At 37.9% G+C, this 27,845-nt stretch overlaps 1 protein-coding gene and 1 long non-coding RNA gene across 8 annotated transcripts in view; one reads left to right on the forward strand and one right to left on the reverse strand.

The window, feature by feature from the left end:
- LOC130541282 (uncharacterized) overlaps positions 1-9,729 on the forward strand; it is a 71,089-nt gene extending 61,360 nt beyond the window's left edge. The window contains exon 5 of the long non-coding RNA XR_008955321.1: positions 9,290-9,729. This is a non-coding gene — a long non-coding RNA (uncharacterized LOC130541282). The remainder of the gene's footprint in view (positions 1-9,289) is intronic.
- CCDC148 (coiled-coil domain containing 148) overlaps positions 1-27,845 on the reverse strand; it is a 463,587-nt gene that overhangs the window by 225,474 nt on the left and 210,268 nt on the right. For 4 of the 7 annotated variants that reach the window (XM_055108604.2, XM_055108601.3, XM_055108600.2 and 1 more), the window contains 2 exons: positions 25,456-25,494; positions 24,365-24,505 (listed from right to left, as the gene is read on the reverse strand). In XM_055108604.2, the coding sequence (XP_054964579.1) occupies positions 24,365-24,505; positions 25,456-25,494 (180 nt within the window). The remainder of the gene's footprint in view (positions 1-24,364; positions 24,506-25,455; positions 25,495-27,845) is intronic. The other 3 variants (XM_008958127.6, XM_003832701.7, XM_055108605.2) reach the window with 1 other exon arrangement.

A 27,845-nucleotide genomic window follows, 5' to 3' on the forward strand; every position in this document is an offset into this window, starting at 1 on the left:
AACTCATTTTATGAGGCCAGCATCATCCTGATTCCAAAGCCTGGCAGAGACACAACAAAAAAAGAAAATTTTAGACCAATATCCCTGATGAACATCAATGCAAAAATACTCAATAAAATACTGGCAAACTGAATCCAGCAGCACATCAAAAAGCTTATCCACCATGATCAAGTGGGCTTCATCCCTGGGATGCAAGGCTGGTTCAACATATGCAAATCAATAAACATAATTCAGCATATAAACAGAACCAATGACAAAAACCACACGATTATCTCAATAGATGCAGAAAAGGCCTTTGACAAAATTCAACAACCCTTCATGCTAAAAACTCTCAATAAATTAGGTATTGATGGGACGTATCTCAAAATAATAAGAGCTATCTATGACAAACCCACAGCCAATATCATACTGAATGGGCAAAAACTGGAAGCATTCCCTTTGAAAACTGGCACAAGACAGGAATGCCCTCTCTCACCACTCCTATTCAATATAGTGTTGGAAGTTCTGACTAGGGCAATCAGGCAGGAGGAGGAAATAAAGGGTATTCAATTAGGAAAAGAGGAAGTCAAATTGTCCCTGTTTGCAGATGACATGATTGTATATCTAGAAAACCCCACTGTCTCAGCCCAAAATCTCCTTAAGCTGATAGGCAACTTCAGCAAAGTCTCAGGATACAAAATCAATGTACAAAAATCACAAGCATTCCCATACACCAATAACAGACAAACAGAGAGCCAAATCATGAGTGAACTCCCATTCACAATTGCTTCAAAGAGAATAAAATACCTAGGAATCCAACTTACAAGGACGTGAAGGACCTCTTCAAGAGAACTACAAACCATGGCTCAATGAAATAAAAGAGGATACAAAGAAATGGAAGAACATTCCATGCTCATGGGTAGGAAGAATCAATATTGTGAAAATGGCCATACTGCCCAAGGTAATTTATAGATTCAATGCCATCCCCATCAAGCTACCAATGACTTTCTTCACAGAATTGGAAAAAACTACTTTAAAGTTCATATGGAACCAAAAAAGAGCCCACATCGCCAAGTCAATCCTAAGCCAAAAGAACAAAGCTGGACGCATCACGCTACCTGACTTCAAACTATACTACAAGGCTACAGTAACCAAAACAGCATGGTACTAGTACCAAAACAGAGATATAGATCAATGGAACAGAACAGAGCCCTCAGAAACAATGCCGCATATCTACAACCATCTGATCTTTGACAAACCTGAGAAAAACAAGCAATGGGGAAATGATTCCCTATTTAATAAATGGTGCTGGGAAAACTGGCTAGCCATATGTAGAAAGCTGAAACTGGATCCCTTCCTTATGCCTTATACAAAAATTAGTTCAAGATTGGTTAAAGACTTAAATGTTAGACCTAAAACCATAAAAACCCTAGAAGAAAACCTAGGCAATACCGTTCAGGACATAGGCATGGGCAAGGACTTCATGTCTAAAACACCAAAAGCAATGGCAACAAAAGCCAAAATTGACAAATGGGATCTAATTAAAATAAAGAGCTTCTGCACAGCAAAAGAAACTATCATCAGAGGGAACAGGCAACCTACAGTATGGGAGAAAAATTTTGCAATCTACTCATCTGACAAAGGGCTAATATCCAGAATCTACAATGAACTCCAACAAATTTACAAGAAAAAAACAAACAACCCTATCAAAAAGTGGGCGAAGGATATAAACAGACACTTCTCAAAAGAAGACATTTATGCAGCCAAAAGACACATGAAAAAATGCTCATCATCACTGGGCATCAGAGAAATGTAAATCAAAACCACAATGAGATACCATCTCACGCCAGTTAGAATTGCGATCATTAAAAAGTCAGGAAACAACAGGTGCTGGAGAGGATGTGGAGAAATAGGAACACTTTTACACTGTTGCTGGGACTGTAAACTAGTTCAACCATTATGGAAGTCAGTGTGGCGATTCCTCAGGGATCTAGAACTAGAAATACCATTTGACCCAGCCATCCCATTGCTGGGTATATACCCAAAGGATTATAAATCATGCTGCTATAAAGACACATGGATACGTATGTTTATTGCACCACTATTCACAATAGCAAAGACTTGGAACCAACCCAAATGTCCAACAATGATAGACTGGATTAAGATAATGTGGCACATATACACCATGGAATACTATGCGGCCATAAAAAATGATGAGTTCATGTCCTTTGTAGGGACATGGATGAAGCTGGAAACCATCATTCTCAGCAATCTATCACAAGGACAAAAAACCAAACAGCACATGTTCTTACTCATAGGTGGGAATTGAACAATGAGAACACATGGACACAGAAAGGGGAACATCACACACTGGGGCCTGTTGTGGGGTGGGGGGAGGGGGGAGGGATAGCATTTGGAGATATACCTAATGTTAAATGATGAGTTACTGGGTGCAGCACACCAACATGGCACATGTATACATATGTAACTAACCTGCACGTTGTGCACATGTACCCTAAAACTTAAAGTATAATAACAACAACAACAAAAAGAAAATGCAAGAAAAAAAAGAAAAAAAAAAAGAATTCAGATACTTCAGTCACAGCCTTCTCAAATACAGGCAACTTCAGCCTGTCTGAATGCCCTTCCAACCTTCCTAATCAACTTCACCATCTGTCTGACTGCCCTTCCAACCTGTTATTCTCATAATTCTATGACTTCCTCCATTCTAGGGAACTTCCTCTTCCTCCAGAATTCTATTATCATTGAAAACAGTTCCAACTGGGTAATCTTGAATAAGCAATAGACTCTGTGACCAGAACCTGCCCTACCCACTTCCAATCATCCTCTGGGCTCCAGTTATATAATGCTATTTCCCTAGTGCAGCTCTCATCACAAGGCTTTGCTAATTAATATACTTTTCTTCTGTCCCACTAGGCTGCAACAATTGTGAGACATTCAGCTAAAGTGTCTAAAACATAGCATGTACTTAATAACCATTTGATTGATGACATAATTGTAGGAACTAGTACTAAATTTATGGTTTCAGTTGAATCTTCAATGACAATAAGCATTCCATTTATGAATTCCTGGACAATGCCTCTCAATTTCTCATAGTGATATTCTAAAACCTGCTCACTATGTTCAGCTCCATACCTGCTGCTATTTCCTCACTTTCATCAGAGCAAACAGAAGCTCTACAAGATATCTTTCTTATTGTTCAGCCCATCAGAAGAAGAGGTATTTTTCCTCCTGTTCAAGACTAATGCCTCACCTGGGCTGCAGATCCCATTCCCAATTCCACCTTCTTCGTAGCCTCCCTCCTCATCTGTCCCCTCCTCTCCCCTGTACCTTCAGCTTCTTGCTCTTTGCTGCTTCCTTCTCACATGGAATTAAACATAATTTTATCCCATTCCAATAATTTAGAAATTCTTTAGAACCCAAAGATTGTAGCAGCATACCTTTCATTGTTCCTCTTTCGCCAGGCATCTTAGCAACTCGCTTTTTCCCATGTGCACATCTTCTATTTCACTCCTCACCTACGGTATTCCTACCTCTGTACTGCACTCCAGAGTCACTGCTCTCACTGGTGAGTTCCACAGGATCAGGTCAAATATCCTTTTCAATCATGATTTTACTTGATGTCTCTGTGTATTTGATTCTGTTAACCCTTACCTATAGTATTAAACCATTATTGACTTTGGGACTTTGACATTCATTTGTTCAACAAGTATTTATTGAGCACATGATAACTGGTACTTAAAAAGAAATAAAGCCTCTGTCTTGTGGAACTGAGACTTTCTAGAAAGGGAGACAGATAGTAAATGAATGAATGAATGGAATATCACATGCTGTATTAACCTCTAAGAAGGGGATACGTAGAGTGATGGTTTAGAAAAATTTGAGTAGAATTAGTAGAAGGTATCTTTTAAATGTCTTAAATAGGACATCTGGATGACAAGACATTTGTTTGAAAACCTGGTAGATGAGAGTGAAACACCCATGGGAAGAGATGGAGGGAAGTACATTGGGAAGAGGGTGCAACAGCATTGGATGGGGAAGACCTCACATATGTTGAGAGCTGGGAAGAGGCCAGGGAGCTGGAGCAGGTGGCATAGGTTAAGACTAGAAGCGAGATTGGAGAGCTGCATGGGGGTTAGATGATTTGGCCAGGATTTAATTCTAGAAACAAGGAAAAGCCATTGAGGAGACTAAAGCAAATAGTAGCATGATCTGACTTACATTTTAAAAAGAGAGCTCTGGATATGAAGTGGAGCATGGGTAGTAGAGAAGCTAAGGAACAACAGGGAGACCAGTTAGAAGGAAAAGGCAGCGCTCGTCCCTGGACTCAGGAGATGGATTCAAGTGTTCAGATCTGAGATGTGCTTTTGAGTAGAATCAGAGGGCTCATTGAAAGATTCCAAGAGGGCTCATTGAGAGATTCCATGTGAAGATTGGAGGAAAGACTAATCAAGGACAATTCCTAGGTTTTTGCTTGAACAGCTGGTTGAAAGGTGATACTAGTAACTGAGATAGAAGATTGGGAGAATAACAAGCTTGGAAAAGGAAGAAAATTGGGAGCTCAGTTTTGAACATATAACACTTGACAAGCCCATGAGACCTCTAAGTTGGAGGGGCCAGACGAACATCTGAAGGCACAGATGGGTGGCTTAGGGGAGAACTCAGTGCTGGAGACCTAAATTAAGGAGATAGCCACATAAACAGTATTTGACACCAGAGGACTGGATGAGGTCTCCAGGATGAGGATGTAAACAGGAAAGAGAACGTGGTTACGCACTCCCATGCTTATTTGCTTTTCTGCACAGCTTTCTCTACTAGAATGACTTAATTTCCCTCTTCCACCTGTCAAACTTACTTTATCTATAAGATGAGAACAAATGCCACGTCCTCGAATCTTCTCCTGAGCCCTCTAGAAAAACAGTAGCTCCATCCATGGCACACCAATAGCTTATAGTTTATGACCCTCCTTTCTTTGACTACCTGCATTCCTGGACTTCTTTCATGAGGTTCTGGCCCTGGATCTTTACCAATATATTTGGGCATTTAGTACATGCCTGGAAAGTTCTGCCTTGCCTTATTGCTTGGTAAATCCTTCCTATCCATCCTTTAAAGACTCAGTTTTAGCATTGCCTTCTCAGCCTTTCTACCTCTCCCTCTCCTCCAGATACAGCTAGGTGTACCTTCTAAGGCATTATTTGTGTATTCTTAGCACAGCATTTCCCATGTTAATCTGCATTATTTGTCTTTGTATCCTTAGTACATTGTGTCATGTCTAACGCATAAGAGGGTATCATTGATCACTCTTAGGTGACTGGAAGTTTCTTCTGGTCTCTGGTCCAAGAATAACAAAGTTGTACATGGGAACCGGGCCAGCAGTTTTCTTTTCAGGATGGTAAAGGCCAAACTAAGTACCTCCCTAAGGACAGTTCCATTCACTTTTCATCAATTAATTCATCCTACAATTTATGTATCAAGAATTATTAGCTTTGCAAGCCTCAAACTGAAGTCAAGACTAAGGGTATTTAACTAGTCCTTTGGGACATTTGTTGAGACAGAGATTTTAAATGCACTGATTGTTAGACTTTTTGAAGGATTCTTATAATGTTTCAATGACAGAAGAATCAGAAAGTCAGCATATGATAAGAGTTGAATTTATAGCTTGTCTCTTTACTTCCACATGAGGTTTACAGAAAAACAAAACAAGCACTCATTATCCCCATCTCCTCTTATTATTATACTTCTGATTTGTATTGAATGCAAGAGGTTTATTTTCACAGTCCCACATTTTGTTCATTTTAATAAAGTTAAGCCAGTAAAAGTATAATAAATACTGTAGAAATAAAAACTGTAGAAACTATTCACCATATAGATTTTGGAGCCCAAATAATGTCATGCTATTTTTCAGTCTAAGATCATTTTTATATCCTACCTTACTTTTGTAATCTTTCAGATTTTTTTCCTATTAAAAACTACACTTGTAAACAGAACATTTATAATATTAGAGTATCTCAAAGTTTAACTTAAAAAATTCTTGGACCAATATTATACAACCATTAAATTCAACATGAAATGAGAATTTCTTATTTACACATAGGAAGCAGAAAGTTAGGACAAAAGGATTAGAGTAGCAAATAGTTTGTCTCTTATTTCACGCTTGCGTGATGTTGAATCTTTGAACAAATAGACTTCTGTACATTGTTGTCAGGTCAGTATCTCTGACCTGTGACTCAGTCAGAAGGAAGTCATAACACTTAACCAGACTCATAAAAGATATGAAGTTCAAAGCATCCAGTTCCAGTCCCCATAAGCCATGAAGATAAAGCACATTTTTATTCCATTTTCTAGATTCTAATTAGATAGTTCCTTGCATCCTATTTTTAAGGTAGAGAGTAGAATGGTGGTTATTAGAGGCTGGGAAGGGTAAGCGGCAGGGGATAAAGAGAAGTTGTTTCATGCATATAAAACTACAGTTAAGTAGAAGGAATAAATTCTAGTGTTCAATAGCACCAGTAGGATGACTATAGTTAATCACAATTCATTGTATATTTCAAAATAGCTAGAAGAGAATATTCGGAATGTTTCCAACATAAAGAAATGATACATGTTTGAGGTAATGGATATCCCAATTACCCTGACTTGATTGTTACATGTTTTATGCATGTATCAAATATCCCAGGTACCCCAGAAATTTGTACAATCACTATGTATCAATTATTTAAAAAGATCCCCTTTCTACTTTTGGCCTGGAATACGCAACTCCACACAAAAAGTATGTTTTACATATAACATAGCATTGTTATATGTAAAAACATAACAGGATGTCTTAATAGAAAAGCATTCTTTTTTTACTATAATTTTTTCCCATGTACTTCATTTAGATCAATGATGGTCCCTGTACCCCCTAAAATCACCACCAATTGAAGTATGACTCCTCTTTCTATATGATCAATTTTACAATTATCTATATTTTGCCACATAGTTTTTACAACTTTGTGTGAACTTCTGAATGGTAAGGAGCATGCCTTATACTATCATGTTTATTTGTATCTAGTATTGCACCTTTCAGATGAGAGATACAAGGTATACATTTGCTAAACTGATCCAGTGAAAAAGAATATAGAAAGATAGCATTGCCCCAAATACTTTTCTTATATCAGCTCATATGAATCCAAAAACATCTGGATAGGCAACTTTTCAAACAGTGAGCCAGTTCATTTAGCCAGTTCATGCAGGGGTTTGGAGGTGCATTTAATCCCAACAGAGAATGGGGACCTGGTACGTCTCTAGGTCAAATTGCTCATGGAAGCCAGATTAAAGGTATTCTATACTTAGTCATTCCTACTCTCAAAACCTTTCAGCCAACATTACCTCTTCTGTAGTTTGATGGTATAGAGATCTCTGTGTGCTTCAACCTGGGACTGGCTTAAGTTTCTGAATAAAAAATTGGCTTCAGGTTGGGTGCAGTGGCTCACGCCTGTAATCTCAGCACTTTGGGAGGCCGAGGTGGGTGGAGCACGAGGTCAAGAGACAGAGACCATCCTGGCCAACATGGTGAAACCCCGTCTCTACTAAAAATACAAAAATTAGCTGGGCATGGTGGCGCGTGCCTAATATCCCAGATACTTGGGAGGCGGAGGCAGGAGAATCACTTGAACCTGGGAAACAAAGGTTGTAGCGGGCCGAGATTATGCCATTGCACTACGGCCTGGGCAACAGAGCGAGACTCCATCTCAAAAAAAAAAAAAAATTGGCTTCAAAAGAATTACCTTCCAGGGCATTTATTATGCAAACATGGAAAAACTCTCTACTTGAGTAAGAAACCAGAGTTAATCCTTCATTTTCAAAATAGAAAGTCAATTTGGCAACCATCCTGCCTGGTTATTTGAACTTAATGGATCTCCTTTCAGTCTGCAATTAAAACTGTTCGTGTTTCAGCTACTTATCAGTGCCCTAAACTTGAACATTTTAGCAACCAATCTCCAAGGTGATAAACAAGCTCATTTACCTCTGGTAGGAGGATAAATTGTCATACTTTTTCTGAAGAATAAATTTTAAAAAATAAAAATAAGAAAATAACTAGTAAAAATCTTAAGAATTAAGAAATAAACTTTTAAGAATTAACAGGCAGGAATCTATGCAAAGATTTATATACAGGAATGTTCATCACAACCTTAAAAGGGTGAAAAATTGGAAACAATGTAACGATCCCAAGTTGCAAGATTTGCAAAATGCACTATTCTGATGTAACACTATGCAACCACTAAAAATTATGCGGCAGGAGAAAAAGGGGAAAATATGCAAAATGTTGGTCAATAAGAAAAAAATCTGGTTAAAAATAACATATATAGTGTGATTCTAGTTAAGTTAAAGTCCTTGGATATGTAGAAAAAAGAGTGTAAAGACACTGTTAATTTTCTTTTGGCAGTGGTTTAGGATTTTGGGTGATTTTTATTGTATTTTGTATGCCTGCTTGCATTTTCCAAATTATCTACAATGGACATAAAATACTTTATAATTACACAATGGGGCCTTCCAGAGGGTGGAGGGTGGAGGAAAGAAAGGATGAGGAAAATAACTAATGGGTACTAGGCTTAATACCTGGGTGATATAATAATCTGTACAACAAACCCCCATGACACAAGTTTACCTACGTAACAAACCTGCACATGTGCCCCTAAACTTTAAATAAAAGTTAAAAATAATAATAGTAATAACTACAAAAGTATATTGTGTCTATTATGTGTAAGTATATTATGGCCAGTTTTTATGAAGTCTGGCCAAGGAAATTAACATTTGGGAGGAGCATGTAAGGGGCATAACTATTATTCATTCCTGAAGTTTCCAAATTCTATTCCTGTATCAGGTCAAATGACAAGAATCCTATATATATTCCTATATAACATTTTTTTAATCACCTTGCATGTGGCAGCAGTTTCATTTTCTGTAGAAAAGTTTCAAAGAATCATGATTTAATTTTATGCCACAGGTCTTATAAAGGCTGGTACAATCTCATAAGAGGATTGACTTAGGCTCTCGTAAAATTTCTACTGAAAATGCTATCCATTGAGTGGGTTGTACTCCTCCTCCCAATACATGCTGCCAGCTCCTGATCTGCTGGTGTGTTCTCTATTATTAGCAAATAAGAGCTATATGTTTCCCTTTAACTTTAACCATGTTCAATTACAACACCCTTCTTTAGTCTTGTTTGCTGACATAATGATATTCCCATTCCCTTAATTTCTCATCTTTTGTTCCTTTACTGACTTTCTATTTTAATGATTCCTAATAGGAAACAGATGGCACACTGAAAATTAGGATAAGTTAAGAAGAATGTAATAAGTGGACAACCGACAAAGGAGGGTGGGAATGCAGGGCAACCACAAGGGCTCATACAGTGCTGGGTGAGGAGGACCCCTGACGGGAGCTGAGATCTTTGGTGAAGGACACAACTGGTCAGTACAACCCTGCAGGGCAAGGAGCTGCAGAAACAACTATCCAAACCCTACACCTCTCCCTCACCTTGATCTCCCATGTTCCACTTTGGCTGAACCAAACCAAAAGCCAGAGGGCAAGGAAGCCATGTGTGAAAACTGTGCTACAGAGCAGAATGGAGAGTGATACGACTCAGGGAGAAGATATCCAGCACTAAAGTATTAATGCCTTTGATTATAAATTGTTTGGAAGTAGATGATGTCTATATGCATAAATAAATAACACTAATCTCTTTTAGGTGATGTTTACTTTGGTCACTTATGTGAGCATTTTCCCATAGCAAAGCTTCCCACTCAATTGGCAGTAAGCTATTTTCTGCTGTGATGCAGTCCCATGTCCTTATAACATGATGAGCCAAGAAAGTATTCTTGGGTAAACACATTAGTTATCTCCCCCTTAATTGAAATGCCAGGTGGATTAAAAAATAACTGTCATGTCTTCTTTAGGAGGAAGGTTTGTTTTCAGTATGGGCATTGAAATATTGCATAATGATCACGTCATATGTTGATATGGCTGAAATGAATTTGTCTGTAATCCTGTTTAATTTCTCTCTTTTCACTATTCATCCAAGAAGGGAGTATATAGACTAAGGATGTTGTATTTCAAAACCTGAAGTGTCAGAGAGAGTGAAAAGTGAAAAGTAATCAAACCTGAGTCATTCAGTCATGACTTAGAACCAAGGTGATTTTTGCAATCATTTAATCAAAACACCTGATTTTACAACTAAGAAGGCAAAACCCACAGACCCTACATAACTTGCTAAGGTCGCCGCTCTTGTTAAGACCTCTCAGCTTGGCATGCTTTCCTCTACACCATAACATCAAAGGAGAGTGATATACTTTTCATTCATTGAGTTCATTTATTCAATCACTAATTTTGAGTGCCCTGTGCCAGCACTGGGGCTAAAGCAATAAAGAAACTAGACAAATTCTCTTTTCTCATGGGGCTTACATTCTAGAAGTGGAAGTGAAGATAGTCAATAAATAGATGTTGGGAGTGACAAGTGCTAAGGAAAAAATGAAGCAGGATAAATAGATAGTGACAGAGAAAGAGGATGCCATTTTTGTTGGGCCATCAAGGACTTTCTTTCTAAGATGACATTTGTGCAGGACCCTGAATGCTGTGCAGGAGTGAGTCATGCAGACATCTGGGAGAGCAGTGTTCCAAACCTGAGCAAAAGGCTGAGAGGACATATGCTCGACTGTTCATGGAGTAGGAAGTAGGTTGCTTGGGCTGGAGCTCAACGATGGGAAGAGGAGTAGGATATGAGATTTAAGAAGTATCGGAGCAGAGCAGAGAGGTAGATCACACAGGGCCCTGTATGTCCCTTCTAGACGTCTAGATTCTATTCTGAGTAGAATGGGAAGTCATTGATGTGTTTTCTGCAGAGCAGTGACATGATCTAAAGTGAGTTTTAGAATGATCGGTCTGCCTACTGTGTGGGAAACTGATTGGAGAGGCAGAGTGGAAACGGAAAGGGAGGGGACAGATTAATTAGGAGATTAGGAAGCTATTATAATAGTCCTAATTATATTTTAAAGATACAGCCTTCTATCCGTGCCAACAGGTAAGGGTATAAGGGCGGAAACAGAAGTCAGAGAGGATACCAAGCCTTTCGGCCTGAGTGCTAGCAGACCAGATTTCCATTTACTGAAAAAAGAAAAACTAGGGAAAGAGTATTTTGGAGACAAAAGCAAGAATACAGTTTGGGAATATTAGATTTGAGGAGTTAACACATGTGAGTTTGGAGTTCAAAAGAAAAGTCCAGGCCAAAGGTATGAATTGGTATTAGGAAATAAATGGTATACGAAGTCATAGGGATTGGCTGAGATCATTAGAGAGTACACATACTGAGAGGACTGACCCCCACCCTGCCACCCCAGGAGACTCCAAAGCTTAGAAGATGGAATGGTGAGGAGTTTACTGAGAGGAAGATACCAGTAAGACAGAGGAACAAAGAAAGAATGGCTTCCTAGAGGCCAAGGGAATCAAGTTTTCCAAGGAGGAGGCAGTGATGAATTCCATCATAATAATTCAAGTAAGGTGAAGACAAAGAATTGATCACTGAAATACGGAGGTAAGCAATGATGTTGGCAAGTGCGACATTGCTGGAGCAGAGGGACAAAATGGTTCAAGAGGGAATGGTAGGAGAGACGCTGGAGACACTGTGTATAGGCCAGGGAATGATGAGATTTTCTGAAGAGGGCATGTGGGATCAAGGGAGGGTAGTTTATAGATGAAGGTCATAATGGTGTATTTTTAGGGTACCTGGAAAGAGCTAGAAAAAGGGGGATGGTGGTGGGAGAGAAATTGGGATAAACTTGAGCAGGAGAAAGGGGACAGGATTCCACGCACAAATGGAGGGACTAGCCTTAGACAGGAGCATGACACGTCATGCACTGTAAAAAGAGGTAAGGGGAGGCAAGGGGTACAGATTCTGAGAGGTGGGCAGATGTCATATTGGAAACCTGTGGAAATTCTCTTCTTGTGAAATATGATGTCAGTAGGAAAAGAAATCACACCAAAATCATTACATTTTCTTCAGTCTGCTTAACAAAAGAATGGCACTGAGGAGGCGATGAAGAAGGTATTTTTTATCTGTTCCATAAAACATGTCTTGATACTTCAACTATGATCATATCATAATGGTCTGGTGTCCTGTAAGTGTTTAGACATCATAATTCATTATCTCAGAGGGAAGAATCTTGAAAGAATTTTAAGAAGAGTAGGGAGACAGACATAGTAAGCAGTGTGAACTTTTAGAACACACAAGAAATTCTACTAGAAAGCAGGCAGGTACTAATAAAGAGTTTTAAGATTATCAATTACCTAGCCATTGAATAGTTCTGAGTAAACCAGGACAGGACCAAAGCCATTAAAGTGACCCGAAAGTAAATAGTTTGAAACTGAGATTTCTCAAAATTAATTAATCACAAAGTTAACAGCACACAGCAATCATGCTGATGGGGAGCATAGCACAGTGTCTAAAATCAGACCAGTCAGACCACTCAGGTTCAAATCCTTACTGCACACTTAATGTTCATGTGACTTCGGGGAAATTACATAACCCCTATGTGCCTCAGTTTCTTCATTTATGAAATGAGGATCATATAAGTATCTACCCCTTAGGGCTGTTAAGAAGATTAAATGAACATGGAATACTGCCTTGCACATAGCAAGTACTGTTTAGGTATCTGTTAATTAAATCAAATCCCTATGAATAATCAAGACCTAGCCAGAAAGTACAGTCAAAAATTTATACCTGGAGTTAAATTCAAGATTCTTTCTCTAAAACTGTCTAATGGGAAATCTTTTCCAGAAAAACAAATACATCTGGCTCCTGATTATCCAGGCTTTCTCTCTCTCTCTCTCTCCCTCCCCACCCACCCCTGGCTTTTTCTTAAAACTATGTCCTGACAGAGGGTAGAAAGATTCCATCAGCTTTTCTACCTTTTAAAAAGATGCTCTAGTGGAAGTTTTTATTTTTACAAGACAGCTGAAACCAGAAAAGTGAGCTTCTTGGATTACCATTCTACCATCTGTGGGTTACCACCACAACTTTTCTGTTACCTATTGACTTATATACTGTACCAAGAGTTGACCATGTGCTCAGTCTCATGTTAGAAGGTTAAGTTAATTTAAAGTTAATTTAAATTAATAAGGTTGATTTAAATTAATAAGTTAATTTAATAAAATAATGTTTATTTCTAAGTTTTAATAACAAAACAAGGAACATTATGAACATTTAAAAATTAGATGATCCCTAGTTTATTTCTTCTGCATAATTAAACCTCCTATTCTACTTAATTTCTTCACACATACAATAATACTAAAAGAACCAATATTAAATCTTCAGAAAATAAGGTCTGAATCCCAGTTTACTTGGGAGTCTTGTCTACAAAAAAACATATGCTATCGTCTCCTTTTGACCATTATATTATCCTTATAGTTAATTTACCAATTAGGTTTTTTTTTTTTCTTTAGTTCCCATGTTTGCAGTACTCCATCAGATTCCCAAAGAAAAAGACTAATAACTAAATAAAAAATACTCCCTTAAACTTTGCAAGATCACATGTCTAGGAGTTATTAATTGAAAGAATCACAAAAGGGAGGGTAGGAAGCAGTTAATCAGAGTGGCCCTCAGCCAAGTAGGGACACTTCAGCTCTACTGGCAGCAAGTTCTTTTGCAGTGAGGATGCTTGCTGTGAGAGATCTCGGTGGATGGATGTTAGAGCCAAGCCCAAGCTGGTGTTCAGAGTGGTTCAAAGACATGTTTCCAGCGTCTAAGAAGTCTATGAGAGTTCTTATACTCCATATTCTCAGGTTTACAAACATGTAAAAAGAGTGCTATAAGCCAACTTTAGATCATCTGAATGACACTGTACTATTGAGTCCTGCCATGGGATTTTTATTTGTGTTCACATTTCAGGTGGCCCTAGTAACATATTATATAAACTGACAATATTTACAGTTTAAGTCATGTTTGTCTAACTGGGATCCAGTTAGATCACTCTCTCTTTCTCTCTCTTTCTCTCTCTCTCTCTCACACACACACACACACACACACACACACACACACACACACCTCTTTAAAAGAAGTATCAGCCTCTCTGTTACACAAGGTTAACAAGGAGAGTCATGAGGGAAAAAGACCTGGAAGAAATGGATGACCTGGGCCAGGATCAGCAGGTACCATCTCACAGGGACCTCTCTGCTATGTGCTGGCTTCCAGGCAGCACTCTGATTTTCCCACCACCTGAAGCCCTGAGATCTGTATCACTCTCCCTCCTCAACAGCAGAGCATTCGATGGAGATGAAAGGCATTCAGTCACAGGCAATCAAAGAAAACTGCAGAGGACAGTCCCATATCCTGCAGTTCCTACAGTACACACATGCCTGCAACAATTAAAGGCCTCAATGGAAACAGGTAAATTAATAGAAAGAGAGTTAATAAACCCTACTGGAGTCAGTTAGGGCAAAAAGTCTATACTCTAAGGCCTGAACTTTGATTAGCTACAGCAAAACTAATAACTTCTGTTAGCATAAGAGTATTCACACTAGGAAGCAGTCAGACCAGCATGGGTGAGTGTGAAGACAGATGCCCAAATTACAGTTTGATGATACTGGAACAGGAAATAAAAGGAGGTCTAGGCATGGATGAGAACAAAGGCACTCTCCTAACCGCCCCAACTTAGGTTAATGTTACTTTAGGTTAGGTTAAGGCTTTGTTGATACTCCCTGAGAAAGCAGGAAGTAAATCTCAAAGTCACACTCTACATGTGTGTGTACACATGCATATACATATATTTGCATATGCATATATGTATGTATGTATATGCACAAATGTATTTAATTTGCTATATATGGGCATGCTTAATTTAACCAGTAACAAACTGTATATAGTTCATTTCATTTTATATTTTTAGTTTTTCTCTATTAACTCTTTTTGCTGTGCTTATAAAGTCTGAAGCTAAAAGACATCCTTCTGTATTATTAATAAGAGCTCCCATTGACCTAAGAATTGTATATCATTTTGTGGCAGAGCAGGTAAACACCTCCCTTTAAACAGAGACGAGAAAGGGGGCAATTTCTTCAGTGGATGATCTCTTATAATTGCATGAGGTATGGAGAATGGAGGACTGGGTATAATACATGTCACAATAAAGGCACTTGGTATGTACTTATTGAACAAGCAAATGAATGAATGATCATTTTGTTTGGACCCTTAATGCCCCCTTTGGAATTATACACAATCTTATTGTGAATGTATCTTACTAGAAGTTGATACCATTAACCTATGTTAAAGGGTGGGGAGGCTGTTGGAAAGGAGGCAAATGCCACACAGTACTATGTGCTGGAGGACATTCGTACCAACACTCAATATAACAGTAAATGAAATATGTTGAGCCATAGTATTTTCTGAAAGGTGACTTTGGGATTTCAAAATAAAACACAGATTAGAAGACTTATGTGTATAGTTTACAATAAGGTCAGCAAGTCATGAAACTTATGAAGTTAGTATATGTTTTATTTGTTTGAACTATTTAGGTGCTAATCAGTACATTTTGTTGATGATTGCCACTTAGAACCATAGGATGTACTTACTAATGAGTCAAAGATTCTTTGGTTTAAAGTGGATAACTATTTCTGCATGCCCTATGCTGTAATTAGAACATTTCTTCTTACTTGACCTTTCAATGGATTCCACAGTCACTAGTGTTGGTATAGTTCTGCCATTCTAGAGACATTCTGTTACCAGGTAAAGAGTAACCAGGCAAAGAGAAAAAGAACTGTATTCATGACATTAGTTTCTGAATCAGCATTAAAACCACTGCCTCTCATTATTATTATCTTTATCTCGTTTCTACCTTTTCTATTTGGTTCTCATGATTTTTCTAACTGACTTCTGCTCTACCATTCCACTGGGGTAACAATAATAAAAGTAACAATTAGAACATCATTTACTGAGGCCTTTCTAAGTGCCAGCCACATGCAAACTGCTTCACATGCATTTTCTTATCATACAAATGCAAATAGCACACGGACACAAACACTGAAATGGAGAGAAAGTAATTTCCCTCAAGCCCCACAGTTAAGAAGTGGCAGTGCTGGAACTCCAGCTCAGGTCTGAGGGAATGCAAAAAGCCCCATGCTCAATACCACCCTGAGCCATTCCCCACTTCCAGTGGGCTCACTGAATTCATGGCCTTCCACATCTGCTACCCACTCTGTAGTTTTTTTTTTTTTGTTTCTCTCCTTCCACCATGGCTCTTCTTCATCTTTATTCTGGTAAATACATCCTCTTAGATCAGCTCCAATACCTCCATATCTAGGAACTTCTTGGCTCAGGTCTTAATGAGGTTGTTAGTGAACCATTTAGTTATAGGTTTAAGGCCAACATATAGTTGAATAAAGGTGTCTTTGGACTGCTCTCCTTCTATTGAACCTTTAGTGAACTATCATTTCAGCACCATGGATGTACCAGGGGATATGGAAGCTACCCTATACTCTTCTTAGGGGGAATGCTCATCTTCCACTCCTCACATAGCTGGGAACTTCCTCTCCCCAGGAGGGTTCACAGTATGGCCTGTCATTCTGATTGGCAAATGTGGGAGAAATGACTGAACAAGTTCAGCTCAGCCCTGTCTCTCTCTTAAAATGCCATCTGTCTTCAGGCGGCACTTTCCCCCTTCTCTGCCTTGCAGTAAGTAGCCTGTGCTTTTACAGGAGGATCTGGATAGTCACAGCTCTTTCTGAGCCTAGAGAGGGGGGTTTGTTCAATGATGGAAGTATCAAAAAAATGCAAGGGGCCACAGGGGCCAGCCACAGTCTCTAATACCTGGGCTATTAAATTCTGCCCTCTTGGTTCAAGGGTCATTCGTCCTTCTTCTTGAATGGTAGTAGGCCCTTGCATTTGAGTCGTTTTATCAGCCTGCCTCCCATCACTATAATCAAATTTTGGGGGACTATTAGCCTATTTTCACATCATACTCTCTCTGTCCCTTTCAGTCCAAGCTGGCAGTGTTTCTAATAAAATTTTCCCAAGAAAGCAGCAGGACCTCTGTGGATTTTTTGGGAATTCACTACATCAGACAAAAGCTATACCACAATCTTTTTGAAATAATCTTGTCTCTCTCGGTCTCCTGCCGAGATGGCTGAGGGATACCACTCTTAAGCTTCCTGGAGGCCTGCTAGTTTGAAAAGATCCATGAGAAGCACCGTTGATCTCCCAGAAGGGTCTTTTATATGACTAAATACTCTGACCTTTTGATCTTTTCAAGACTAAAACAAAGGACTGTATATTCACACCTCAGTCTGTTCTTCATGCCATACTGTTGGCAGTAATTTGTTAACTCTAAGATCTTTTCCAATCTAGATAGGTCAAGAAGTCCCCAAAGCATCAAGTCTTGATCCTTTTCACTTAAATTTCTTCCCTCTATTTATCTCTTTTCTTTTTACTATAAGCAGCAGAAAGAATCCAGGTGGCACCTTCAACATTTTTTTTTATACCTTAGTTCATCAACTAGGAAGTTCATTTCTGGTTAATTTGTTTTCCATCTAACTGCAGGACATGACTGCCCTAGGCTTTCTGTCACCACATTAACAGTGATCCATCCTCCTTTTTCCAGTTTCCAATAATACATTCATTACTTCCTCCTCAGCCCTCACCAGTCACGTTGTTAACATCCATATTTCTACTAACAGTTGATTCAAGGTATTCTAGCATTTTCCTATCATCCTCAAGATGATATCCTCAAAATTCTTCCAGCCTCTTCCCACTTATGAATTCCAAAGCCACTTCTGCATTTTTAGGTATTTGTTGTGGCAGCATTTCACTTCCAGATACTAAAATCTGTATTCATTTTTTTAAAATCGTTGTTGTATAAAAATTGCCTCAAATTTAGCAGCTTAAAACAACACTCACTTGCTAGCTCAGAATTCTGTAAACCAGAAGTCTAGCATGGTGTGGTTGGGCTCTCTGCTTATGGTATCACCAGGCTGAAATCAAGGTATTGACAAAACTGAGTTCTCACCTGGAGAAAAAATCTGCTTCCAATCCCATTCATAAAAGTCCAGTTCTTTATGGCTATGGGCCTGTAGGCTATAGGTCCCATTTCCTTGCTGGCCATCAGCCCGGGCCACCCTCAGCTCCTTGAGGCCACCACATTCCTTGCCATGTGACTCCCTCAGTCTTTTATCCATCAATGGTGGTCACATCCTTCTCATGTTTCAAATCTCTGACCACCCCAGTCTGCGATCACTCTGCCTTTAAAGGGCTCATGTGATTAGGTCAGGACCACTCAGATAATTTTAAGGTCTTCTGTGCCATATAATCTGACCCAATTGTGGGAGTAAAATCCACAGTATTTATGGTCTGGGTGATTATACAGGGCACATCTGGAGGGTGGGTAGGGGATCCTATAGCCCACCTTAGAAGCCTACTTCTTTTGGTGTTATTCATTGACCCCTTTAAATTCAACAATCCTGAAAAAGCAGAGTTTAAAGCCTGGGAATTTTTTAAAAAATCATTCTTCTGTGCTCACCATTTTTTTTACTCTTAGCTCTTTAGATCAGTATACTATTAGAATAAAAGATGCTGGAGAACAGATTTTATAATGTCATGATTCATTGCCCTGATAAGAACCTACAAATTCCCACACTGGGAGAATGGTTCAGATCCGAAGTGGTGAGGTACTCTGAATTCTCTCCTGTTCAAGAGCTTCTGGAGTCTTCTGAAATAAGAATGGTTACAGTCCTTTAACCTGCATTCTGTTTATGACAGTCTACTGGTTTTTGTTTTAGACTATTTCTCCTCTTCTTGGTTCTCTGCAGGAAACATGTAATTTGGGTATTATGAGATCCCCTGAGGGCGTGGGGGAACACCCAAGTGCCAATGTTCTACCAAAGCCATGTCTTTTGGTATTTATTGGTATGATGTTACAAGAAGCTAAGAATTCACAAAGTGGCAGATCCCTCCCCAGAAAGATCTCTAAGGTAAGGCTGAAGGTCACAGCAGAGGTATCCTGATATCCTTGAAAATGCTCCCCACTCCTCAATTGCACAAAGTGTCTGGTGTGCAGATTAGGAGTTGGCAAAATTAGAGAGAATTTTGAAACGCTAGACGAGGGGAGAGATATGTCTTCTTTTTATGTGAGTCTTGCTAAAATCTCCATTTTGGAAGTGAGGCTAGAACCATCCTTGTAATGGATTCTGTGGAACTCTAAACTAGGCAGCATGCAGCAACAACATCTCCTAAACCTCAATAATGCAGAGAAATTTTTCTGTGATTTAAGCTACACAAAGAGCCACATCTAGAGAAAGGGTGGTATGGGAACCAATATTATATAAGGTCCATCTAGCATGGAAATTTTGTTTCTTACAATAGCTCCCAGGGATCATTTATAGAGAGGTGTTATCTTTTGATTTTATCATGACAACAATTTCAGAAATAGAGAGATGCTCCTGAAAAACATCAATATCATCTAACAACTTAGGAATCAAAACTTTCTTTGAGTCTTAAAACTATGAAAACTGTAACTATTATATTCAACTTGAGTTTTAAAGCATAGAAGAAAAAGTGATTTAAGGAGCTGGGCAACTGCAAGGGTAAAATTAGCATCGAATACAAACCAAAATATTATTCCAGTAAATTGGTCATAACAGACAAATTGCTGGAAAGAAGAATTAGGAGGAAGATTACCTCTTGTTCAGAAATTGTATGGTGGAGTTTTGCACATGGCACAGTTTCTCTGCCTCTACTGCCAGTCTCTTAGGAGAAGGGAAAGCCAGGTAGATGAGACAGCAGATGGGGGGAAAACAGCACCAGCTACCAAAGCAACACCTCTCATGACAGCAGGGAGCTGCTGGTGTAATTTTCTGCCAAGCTGCTGTTAAACGCTGAAGAACCAAAATGTATCTCCAACAGTAAAATAGTTAAAACAAAGATAATCTAGGTTTGTGGTGAGTATATGTAAAGACAGCTAGAACTTCTGGTCAGTATCTCTGAGTTGACATGGAAATCTCCTTTCCTACCTCAAACACATAGAAATGCTGGACAAACTATAACACAACTACACACACACATACACGCACACACACTGCCCCAGTGCCAAAAATAAACATGGAACCTAAAGTCAGAGCAGTCAGAGAGAGCTGAAGCCAAAGGACTTGAGGAAAACTGGGACCCAGTATAGGTCTGCATAGCTGGTGGCCAGGCCTTTAACATTTGTCATGGGACCTGTGCTCACGGGAGCTGGAATCAAGCTACTTAAAAATAGCACAAAGTCACATAGGACTTGTCCAGATACAAAATAGGGACTAGATACACCATAATCACTCTCTGCAAAAGTTCCAGGGAGACCAGAGAAGAAAAGGGTCAAGTGCAGAACCCCAGACCAGTGCTGTGCACTAGCCCTAAATCTGATGCACTCTAGGCTCACGGCATAGTGTCCCAAGTCTAGAAACTGATACGAAAATTGTTCCCAGGCCAAAGGGTAAAATGCATATGACCTTCAACAGAGACACATGTAAGAGCCACCTGTAGAGATGCTCTTGCTACCAGGTCACAGTTCATGAAGAGAAGCATAATTCATAAGAAACAGTTTAATAACCTTGATTACTTGAGCGTTTTAAATTTCCATGGCAATATAGATACTGCAGGCAAAATTAAAAGGCAAATGACCAACGGGTGAAAATACATGCAACCCATATAACTACAAAAAGAAATAGTATCTAGAATTTATAAAGAGCTTTTACATATTAATTTAAAAAATGGATTTTAAAAGTATGAATAAGTGAGTTACAGAGAAAGAAAACTCTCCAGTAAACATGAAAGATTTTCAGCCTCACAAATGATCATGGAAATACAAATTAAAATATTTATAAGATACTTTTAAAATTTATCAAATTGACAAAAGTAAAAAAGCAAAGTTGTAGTATCTTATAAACCACCCCCCAAAATCTTATAAAGTTGAAAGTATATGAATCTACAACACAGTTATTCTCCTTCTAGGTACACTCTAGTGAAAGCCTGAACACACGCATCAGTACAAGCTGGCTACTGCAGCACAGCCTATACGAACAAAACTTTGGAAACTTAAATGTCAGCCACCAAAGAGAATGGATAAATGCTAGCTCACTTCTACTACGGAACACTATGTAGCAATTAAAAGGCCGGGCATGGTAGCTCACACCTGTAATCCCAGCACTTTGGGAGGCTGAGGCGGGCGGATCATCTGAGGTCCGGAGTTTGAGACCAGCCTGACCAACATAGTGAATCCCGTCTCTACTAAAAATACAAAAATTAGCCAGGTATAGTGGCGGGCACCTGTAATCCCAGCTACTCAGGAGGCTGAGGCAAGAGAATCACTTGAACCCTGGAGGCAGAAGTTGCAGTGGGCCAAGATCACGCCATTGCACTCCAGCCTGGGCGACAGAGCGAGACTCCGTCTCAAAAAAAAAAAGAGTGAATTAGGTCTATGTGTATTACTAACACAGGTATATTTATATTTTTATTTTACTTTAAGTTCTGGGATACACGTGCAGAACATGCAGGTTTGTTACATAGGTATACATGTGCCATGGTGGTTTGCTGCACCCATCAACCCATCATCTAGGTTTTAAGCCCTGCATGCATTAGGTATTTGTCCTAATGCTCTCCCTCCCCTTGTCCCCCACCCCCTGAAACACAGACATATTTTTAAAACACTGCAGAATGACATAGCATGATAGTGTTCATGAAAAAATTAAAGTCACAAATTATATGTCAAAATATCTTAAAATCTATATATGGCCTGGAAAGATAGAAGTAAAATTCCTGATCATGATTGTCTCTGGGGAGGAAAGAAGGGAAATGGTACTGAGGAAGTTCTCAAAAGAGGATTTCAACTTTATCTGTAATATTCTCTCCTTTATTTAAATTTTAAAAATCTGAAACAAAATGAAAAATGTTAACATTTTAATGCTAGCCAATGTGTACTAATGTCTATATCATATCAATCTCTATTTAAAAAATATATTTTATAAATGAAAAAGTATTTTAAAAATAAAATAAGTCATATGCCTTGGTCCTACGCAATTGCTAGGGTTTGACCACAAATTTGGCTTAGTTTCCCAAAACATTGTAATGTCCTCTATACTCTATATAAATAGGACAACAAATTTGATAGGGCACTTCTTATAATATGTTTTATTATAAAGTACAGGACACTTTATACATGTAACACCCTGCATGAAGCTTAGCAAAATGCAACCAGGGACAAAAATGCATTCTAGGCATGGAGGTTTTCATGTTTTTTCAACATGTACTACTTTAATGCTCATAGGTATAGATCACATCTTGCATTCTAAGATGAGGAGAGGATATTTAATTTACACACACAACTAATGATACTGAAATTCTCCTCAGCCTTAATCTTTTCAGGCCTAAGTGTCCTTGTTTTAAGCTGCATTTAGGTTAGCGCTTTGGGTGCCTCAGCCATTAAAATAGCTTAATTCTTCCTTCCATTACTCTGCTCAGTTTTTGTTACAGTGTTTATGAGGCAATTGTCAGCCCCATCTGCAGGCTCAGGAAGCTCTCTCTCTCTCATCTTTTAAATGCCTTTCTCTCACTTCCAGAAATCTTACAAACTAGTGATGTCCCTCCATCCTCTCCTGTGTAGCCATGCCAGTTCCTCAACCCAAACTTAATTGGCACAATTAATCGTACCGACTCCCATTCTCAATACTTGAGTTATTTAATTTGTATGGCTTTACCTGTCTTTGTAAACCCCCAGTAAATGAAACTGTTTCCAAATCTCTTCATATGACATTTAAGTTGACACCGCATGTAAACAAGTGCCTACAAATATAATACTTTTTGTGGTCACGCTAAGTCACAGTGAAGAAATGCTTCGAGGGCCCAAGTAGAGGGATATGCTTTTCACATACTGTACTTTCATAACAGTAAATAATTGGTAAGTTCCCCTATTCCAGAGATATATAGCTCACTTACATTATTTGAAACGTGATCAATATTTATGAGTTTTGGAGGTACATGTAATTATTCCCTTTAATCATCAACTCTCTTGATAGGGACTTGATAAAACCACCCTATTTACTTCCTTAGAAGCAGAAATCAAATTCCTTTTTGAATTAAAATAAGCACTGTGAAGTATATCTTCTTAGCAGCTGACTTTGTCAAATGATCATATAACTTCTATGTATGTTGTTTTCCACAATGCTGCCTCTACACCATTTTGCTGATTTAAAGTCACAAAACAAATCAATAACAATGACAACTGAAGTACAATAAAATGTGGAAAAACTGGCTTATAGCTTTAAAATACATAGTTCCTTTACCCCTACATATTCAACTTGGAACAACCTCTAGGCATGAGCTTCTTTGACTTAGTTGGTCACATAGTGCAAAACGTCAACCATGTTCACAAAAATGAAAAGTTTGTCCACCAATGACCATGAATTAATTAATCATTCTTAGCACTGTAAGCAGCTTTTCCAAAGAAAAGATTTTTTTTACACCATATAGATCAAGTCAAAACAGGTGTATAGGTTAAAGACATTTCCTTTTACTCTGCTGATCACAAATTAATTGACTTTTTGTGAATTATTTCTACAGAGTTTAGCCACTCCATTTAAAAAATGGTTCATATATCTGATTAAATGTCTAACAAAAATATTTTTATGGCAAATTTCATAATTTTTGTGGTGGGAAAAAACATAAATGCCTAAATAAGTATCTCATATATATATTTAAAACAAAACAACCCTTAAGTGTATTCTATCTTCCATGGATTATCAACAATCACTTCTTTCAGTGTATAGTTTTAAGATTGTGCAACAAATGTTTACTCAAAAGAGGAATGATGAATTTGTGTTAGTAAATGAAAAACAAAACCATCTAATAAACAGGCAAGAAGTAAACTCTAAAGGGCATTTTGACTTTCCATGAATCGCACTGTCTCTAGTATAATATATTCTACCAACAAGGATGTTTTTGGCAATTATTTACCACATTGCCATCAACCAAGACACTATCCCAGCACAGCACCCTCCCATTTTTTGCCACGTCCCTATTTATTACAGGATTTAACAACTGTCACAACCTTGTCTTTTTTTTTTTTTTTTTAACCTACAGCACCTCTCCTAATCACAGGTACCTGTGCTCACACAAATCAACAAAGTGGGTTCTCCTCCATGTCAACAAATCTTTGAAGCTCAAATAAACTTTTCATTAGATAAAACATTCCACTAGATCTTTATGAATGTTCTCAGAACTGCTTATGAGAATTTCATGCCAAACACCAAGACCAAAAAGCTCAATCAGGCCATTAAGCATTCATTCACACATTCATATTGACAATAGATTTTTTACTTTTTTTTTCTTCTCTGCTCTTTGCAACAATTCCTTCTTCTTCCACAGTTTCTCTTTCTCCTCTTCCTTTTCTCTTCTTCTGGCAGAAATTTCCATTTCCAGTCTTGCTACCTCTTCTTGGTGGGCTCGCCATTGACGAACCTGAAATAAAGAGGAAAAACTTCATTCCAGTAACTATGCACACTGAAGTTATTTCATAGGTCATAATAAGACTAGGCTCTATATCAAGCAGATGTCACTTTTTTTCCAAATAAATGTTTAAATTCTATGTGCACATGACTGTGTGATGTATCTGTGAAACGTGTGTGTTTGTTAGGGTTAAAAGGAAAAAGCAACTTTAAAATCATGTAATTAAGGAATTCTTCACCTGGATTCATGGAGTAGGGTTCCTAAAGAGTCTACGATTTAACTCCAAAGAATCTGTGTATTCTCACAAATAGTAAGTAAAAATTTCTGGTTTTGCCTATGTTTTTTTTTCCCGGAGGTTAAACAACTTTCAAAAATTCTCAAATAATCCTAAAATGCTTAAAAGTTTAAGAATCTCTGCAATATTTCAGCCTTCTTATTTTATAAGAATGGAAAACAGGCCTGAATTAAGATGAAAAATAATAGTAAGACACTTAAAACAACTTTCTGGGTGCTGGTATGTGTTATTGGCAGAAGTATACTTGCTACAGCCTTTCTATTGGGTATTAGGTAATATGTAAATATGCGTCACAATATAAAAAATGCATAGCCTTGATCCACAACCCTATTTCCAGAATATTATTTAAAGAGAAGACAATTAACTGGACAAGTGCACAAAAATGTACCCACAGGAATGTGCACTACAGTGCTGTTTAAAACAGAAAAATCGAAAAAGTCTAAAGTCTGGCAGTAAGAGATGGCTTAAATCAATTATGGTTCTTTTATACAATGACTGCCATTGAAAGAGGATGCCATAACTCCATATTCATGGAAATAGAAAATATCCACGACATATTGTTAGATGCAGAAAAGCAGATACAAAGCCACATTTGCAGTATGATCTCATTAATGTAAAATATCAACTATGTATCTATGCATAGAAAGAGATTTGGAAGGGGACTTACCAAATAATGATATTGGTTATCTCTGAATAGAATCATTTCCTGGGATTTAAAAAAATTATTCTTTAAACCTTTCTGTGCTGGGTGACATTTTTTCAATAAGTATTTATTATCCTTGTAAGCAGGAAACCAATGAAACTAATGAAATAAAAACAAATACTTATCTGATCCATGTATACATCTGGCTAAGGAAGCAGACAGCAGGGAAATGTAGAGGTATGCAAAATTCTTTTTATATTAGCATTCCCAATTAAATACTTCATTTCTTACACATTTCATATAAGCATCATTTATTAATGGTAATATATATGATGAAAATTAAATAAATAAAATGTCAAACAAATACAATTAATTAAAGTGACTCTAAAGTTCATTTTTGCAAAAATTTCATTTTCTAAAGTAATATTTGCCTTGTTTATCAAAATAACCCAGGAAATTTCTACTCCCGTTTTTTAAATACAGTTCAGTTTAGCCCACCTACTGCTTATCCTGTCTATCATATTGACCTTTTTCTTGGGAACCCCATTCCTAGAATAGATCATCCCTGCCTTCTGTCCTGACCTGCTTTCAAACCTTTCCTTTCTGTAATTTATCTTCCATCTTTCACTTGCTACAATTAAAATCAGTGTCCTGTCATCCCATCACGTATTACCAGTGATCTATCCCTAAATACCCAAAAGATAGTTTTCTGTTCTCCATTCTTTGACCTCATGGTGATAGTTGACACTGTTGACCATTGCTTTATGCTTAAAACTCTTTCCTGCCCAGGTCATGACATTTCTCTCCCCTGTTTCTCTACCACCAGATACTGCTCTCTTCTTCCTGTTTCCTGTGTCTACCCTATAATCCAAACCCTACATTATCCTCTCATTAACCTCCAACCTCTCTATCTATGTTCATTATTTGATGTGCTTATCCCCTTCTAGGAGTTCATTCTATGTTTCTGACCACAAAATTTATATCATCCGCTCTATCTTTTTGTCTGCAATTCAATCCTATGTTAAATTCTTTAAGACTTAGCTTTTTGTATGTACACTTAAAATCCAACATTTCCAAAATTAAATTCAACATCTTTAACTTTGCCATAGCTTCACATCAAACCCTGTGCACCTGCTTCTCCTTTCCAAATATCCTGGTTTGGTCTGTGGAACCACAAGTCACCAGGTAGTTTGGATTTTTTTTATTACTACGTATACACATCAACATGACTGTCTCTTTACATTTTACATCTGACTTGGAAGCTCATACATTTCTTAAGCTCGGATGAATTTTTATTTATGACAAACTAATTTCCAAACCATTGAGCTTGGTCGTAGTTCCCTAGTCCATCCAAAGTCTTTCTGCCAAAAGTATTTAGAACAAGATCAGAAAGTTCAAAAGGATGATGTCAACTGATCAATATAGAATCTAAATAATTTAGTTTTCTCACTACCAACAAATGCCCCCCTTTGATGTAGCTAACACATAATCTCTAAGTAGCGTTCTTCCTCTGCCTTCCCTTATATGGCCATTCCTATTCTTAGCTCATGGAGTGACTCAAAGTACCCCCTGCTTGAAATGCCCTCAGATTTCCCCTTCTTCATAAAATATTCATGGCCTACATCTTCCTTGAAACATTCTACTGCCCATTTTTATCTCTCTTGTCTTATTTCACTGACCATACCATAACTGCTCTCTGAGTATGTTGAATATAATGTTGGTTTCCACTTAGAGCACAGTCCATGCATGTGCCTTCCCCTTACACTGCCTAGCAGAGTACTGGTACATCATAGGTGCTCAACAAGTAACTTTTATTTAATCCTTCAAAATGAATATTTTAAATGAAGCCTGATAAATAAGAAAAAATGATAGTATTAGAATACACCACTTTGCAACAATTGCTGAAATAATGGATCCTAGTTAATGATCATCAATGACCACTAAAAATTTCATATTAACAATTAATGGGAAACTTTATAATGAATGGATCAAGCTGGAAACAAACATATGGAATAATCTTAACATCACAGAGGAACAAGCAGACATTGTTCCTTCTGATGGAAGCATACAGCATTCCCATGAATTATTCTTGCCAAAAAATAAAATTGAATCTGATCAAAGCTCTAGACCTACCTATCAGGTTACAGGAAATTCAGCCAACAGAGAAACACATTATGCAACAGTATATGGGAACACAATCCACAAAACCAAAATTTGTGAACACTCAAAGAACTTTAACAAATTACAAGAATAAAAATGAGGGATAAATTGATAGACATTTATGAAACATATTAACCAATTAACCAAATGCAATATGTGGTTTATATTTGGATTCTGATGTAAATAAACCAATGTGAAAAGAAATTATGAGATAATTAGAGCTATTTCAATACTGATTACTTAGTTGATGCTAT

This window comes from Pan paniscus, chromosome 13, assembly GCF_029289425.2.
Source record: "Pan paniscus chromosome 13, NHGRI_mPanPan1-v2.0_pri, whole genome shotgun sequence".
NCBI classification, from domain to species: Eukaryota; Metazoa; Chordata; class Mammalia; order Primates; family Hominidae; genus Pan; species Pan paniscus.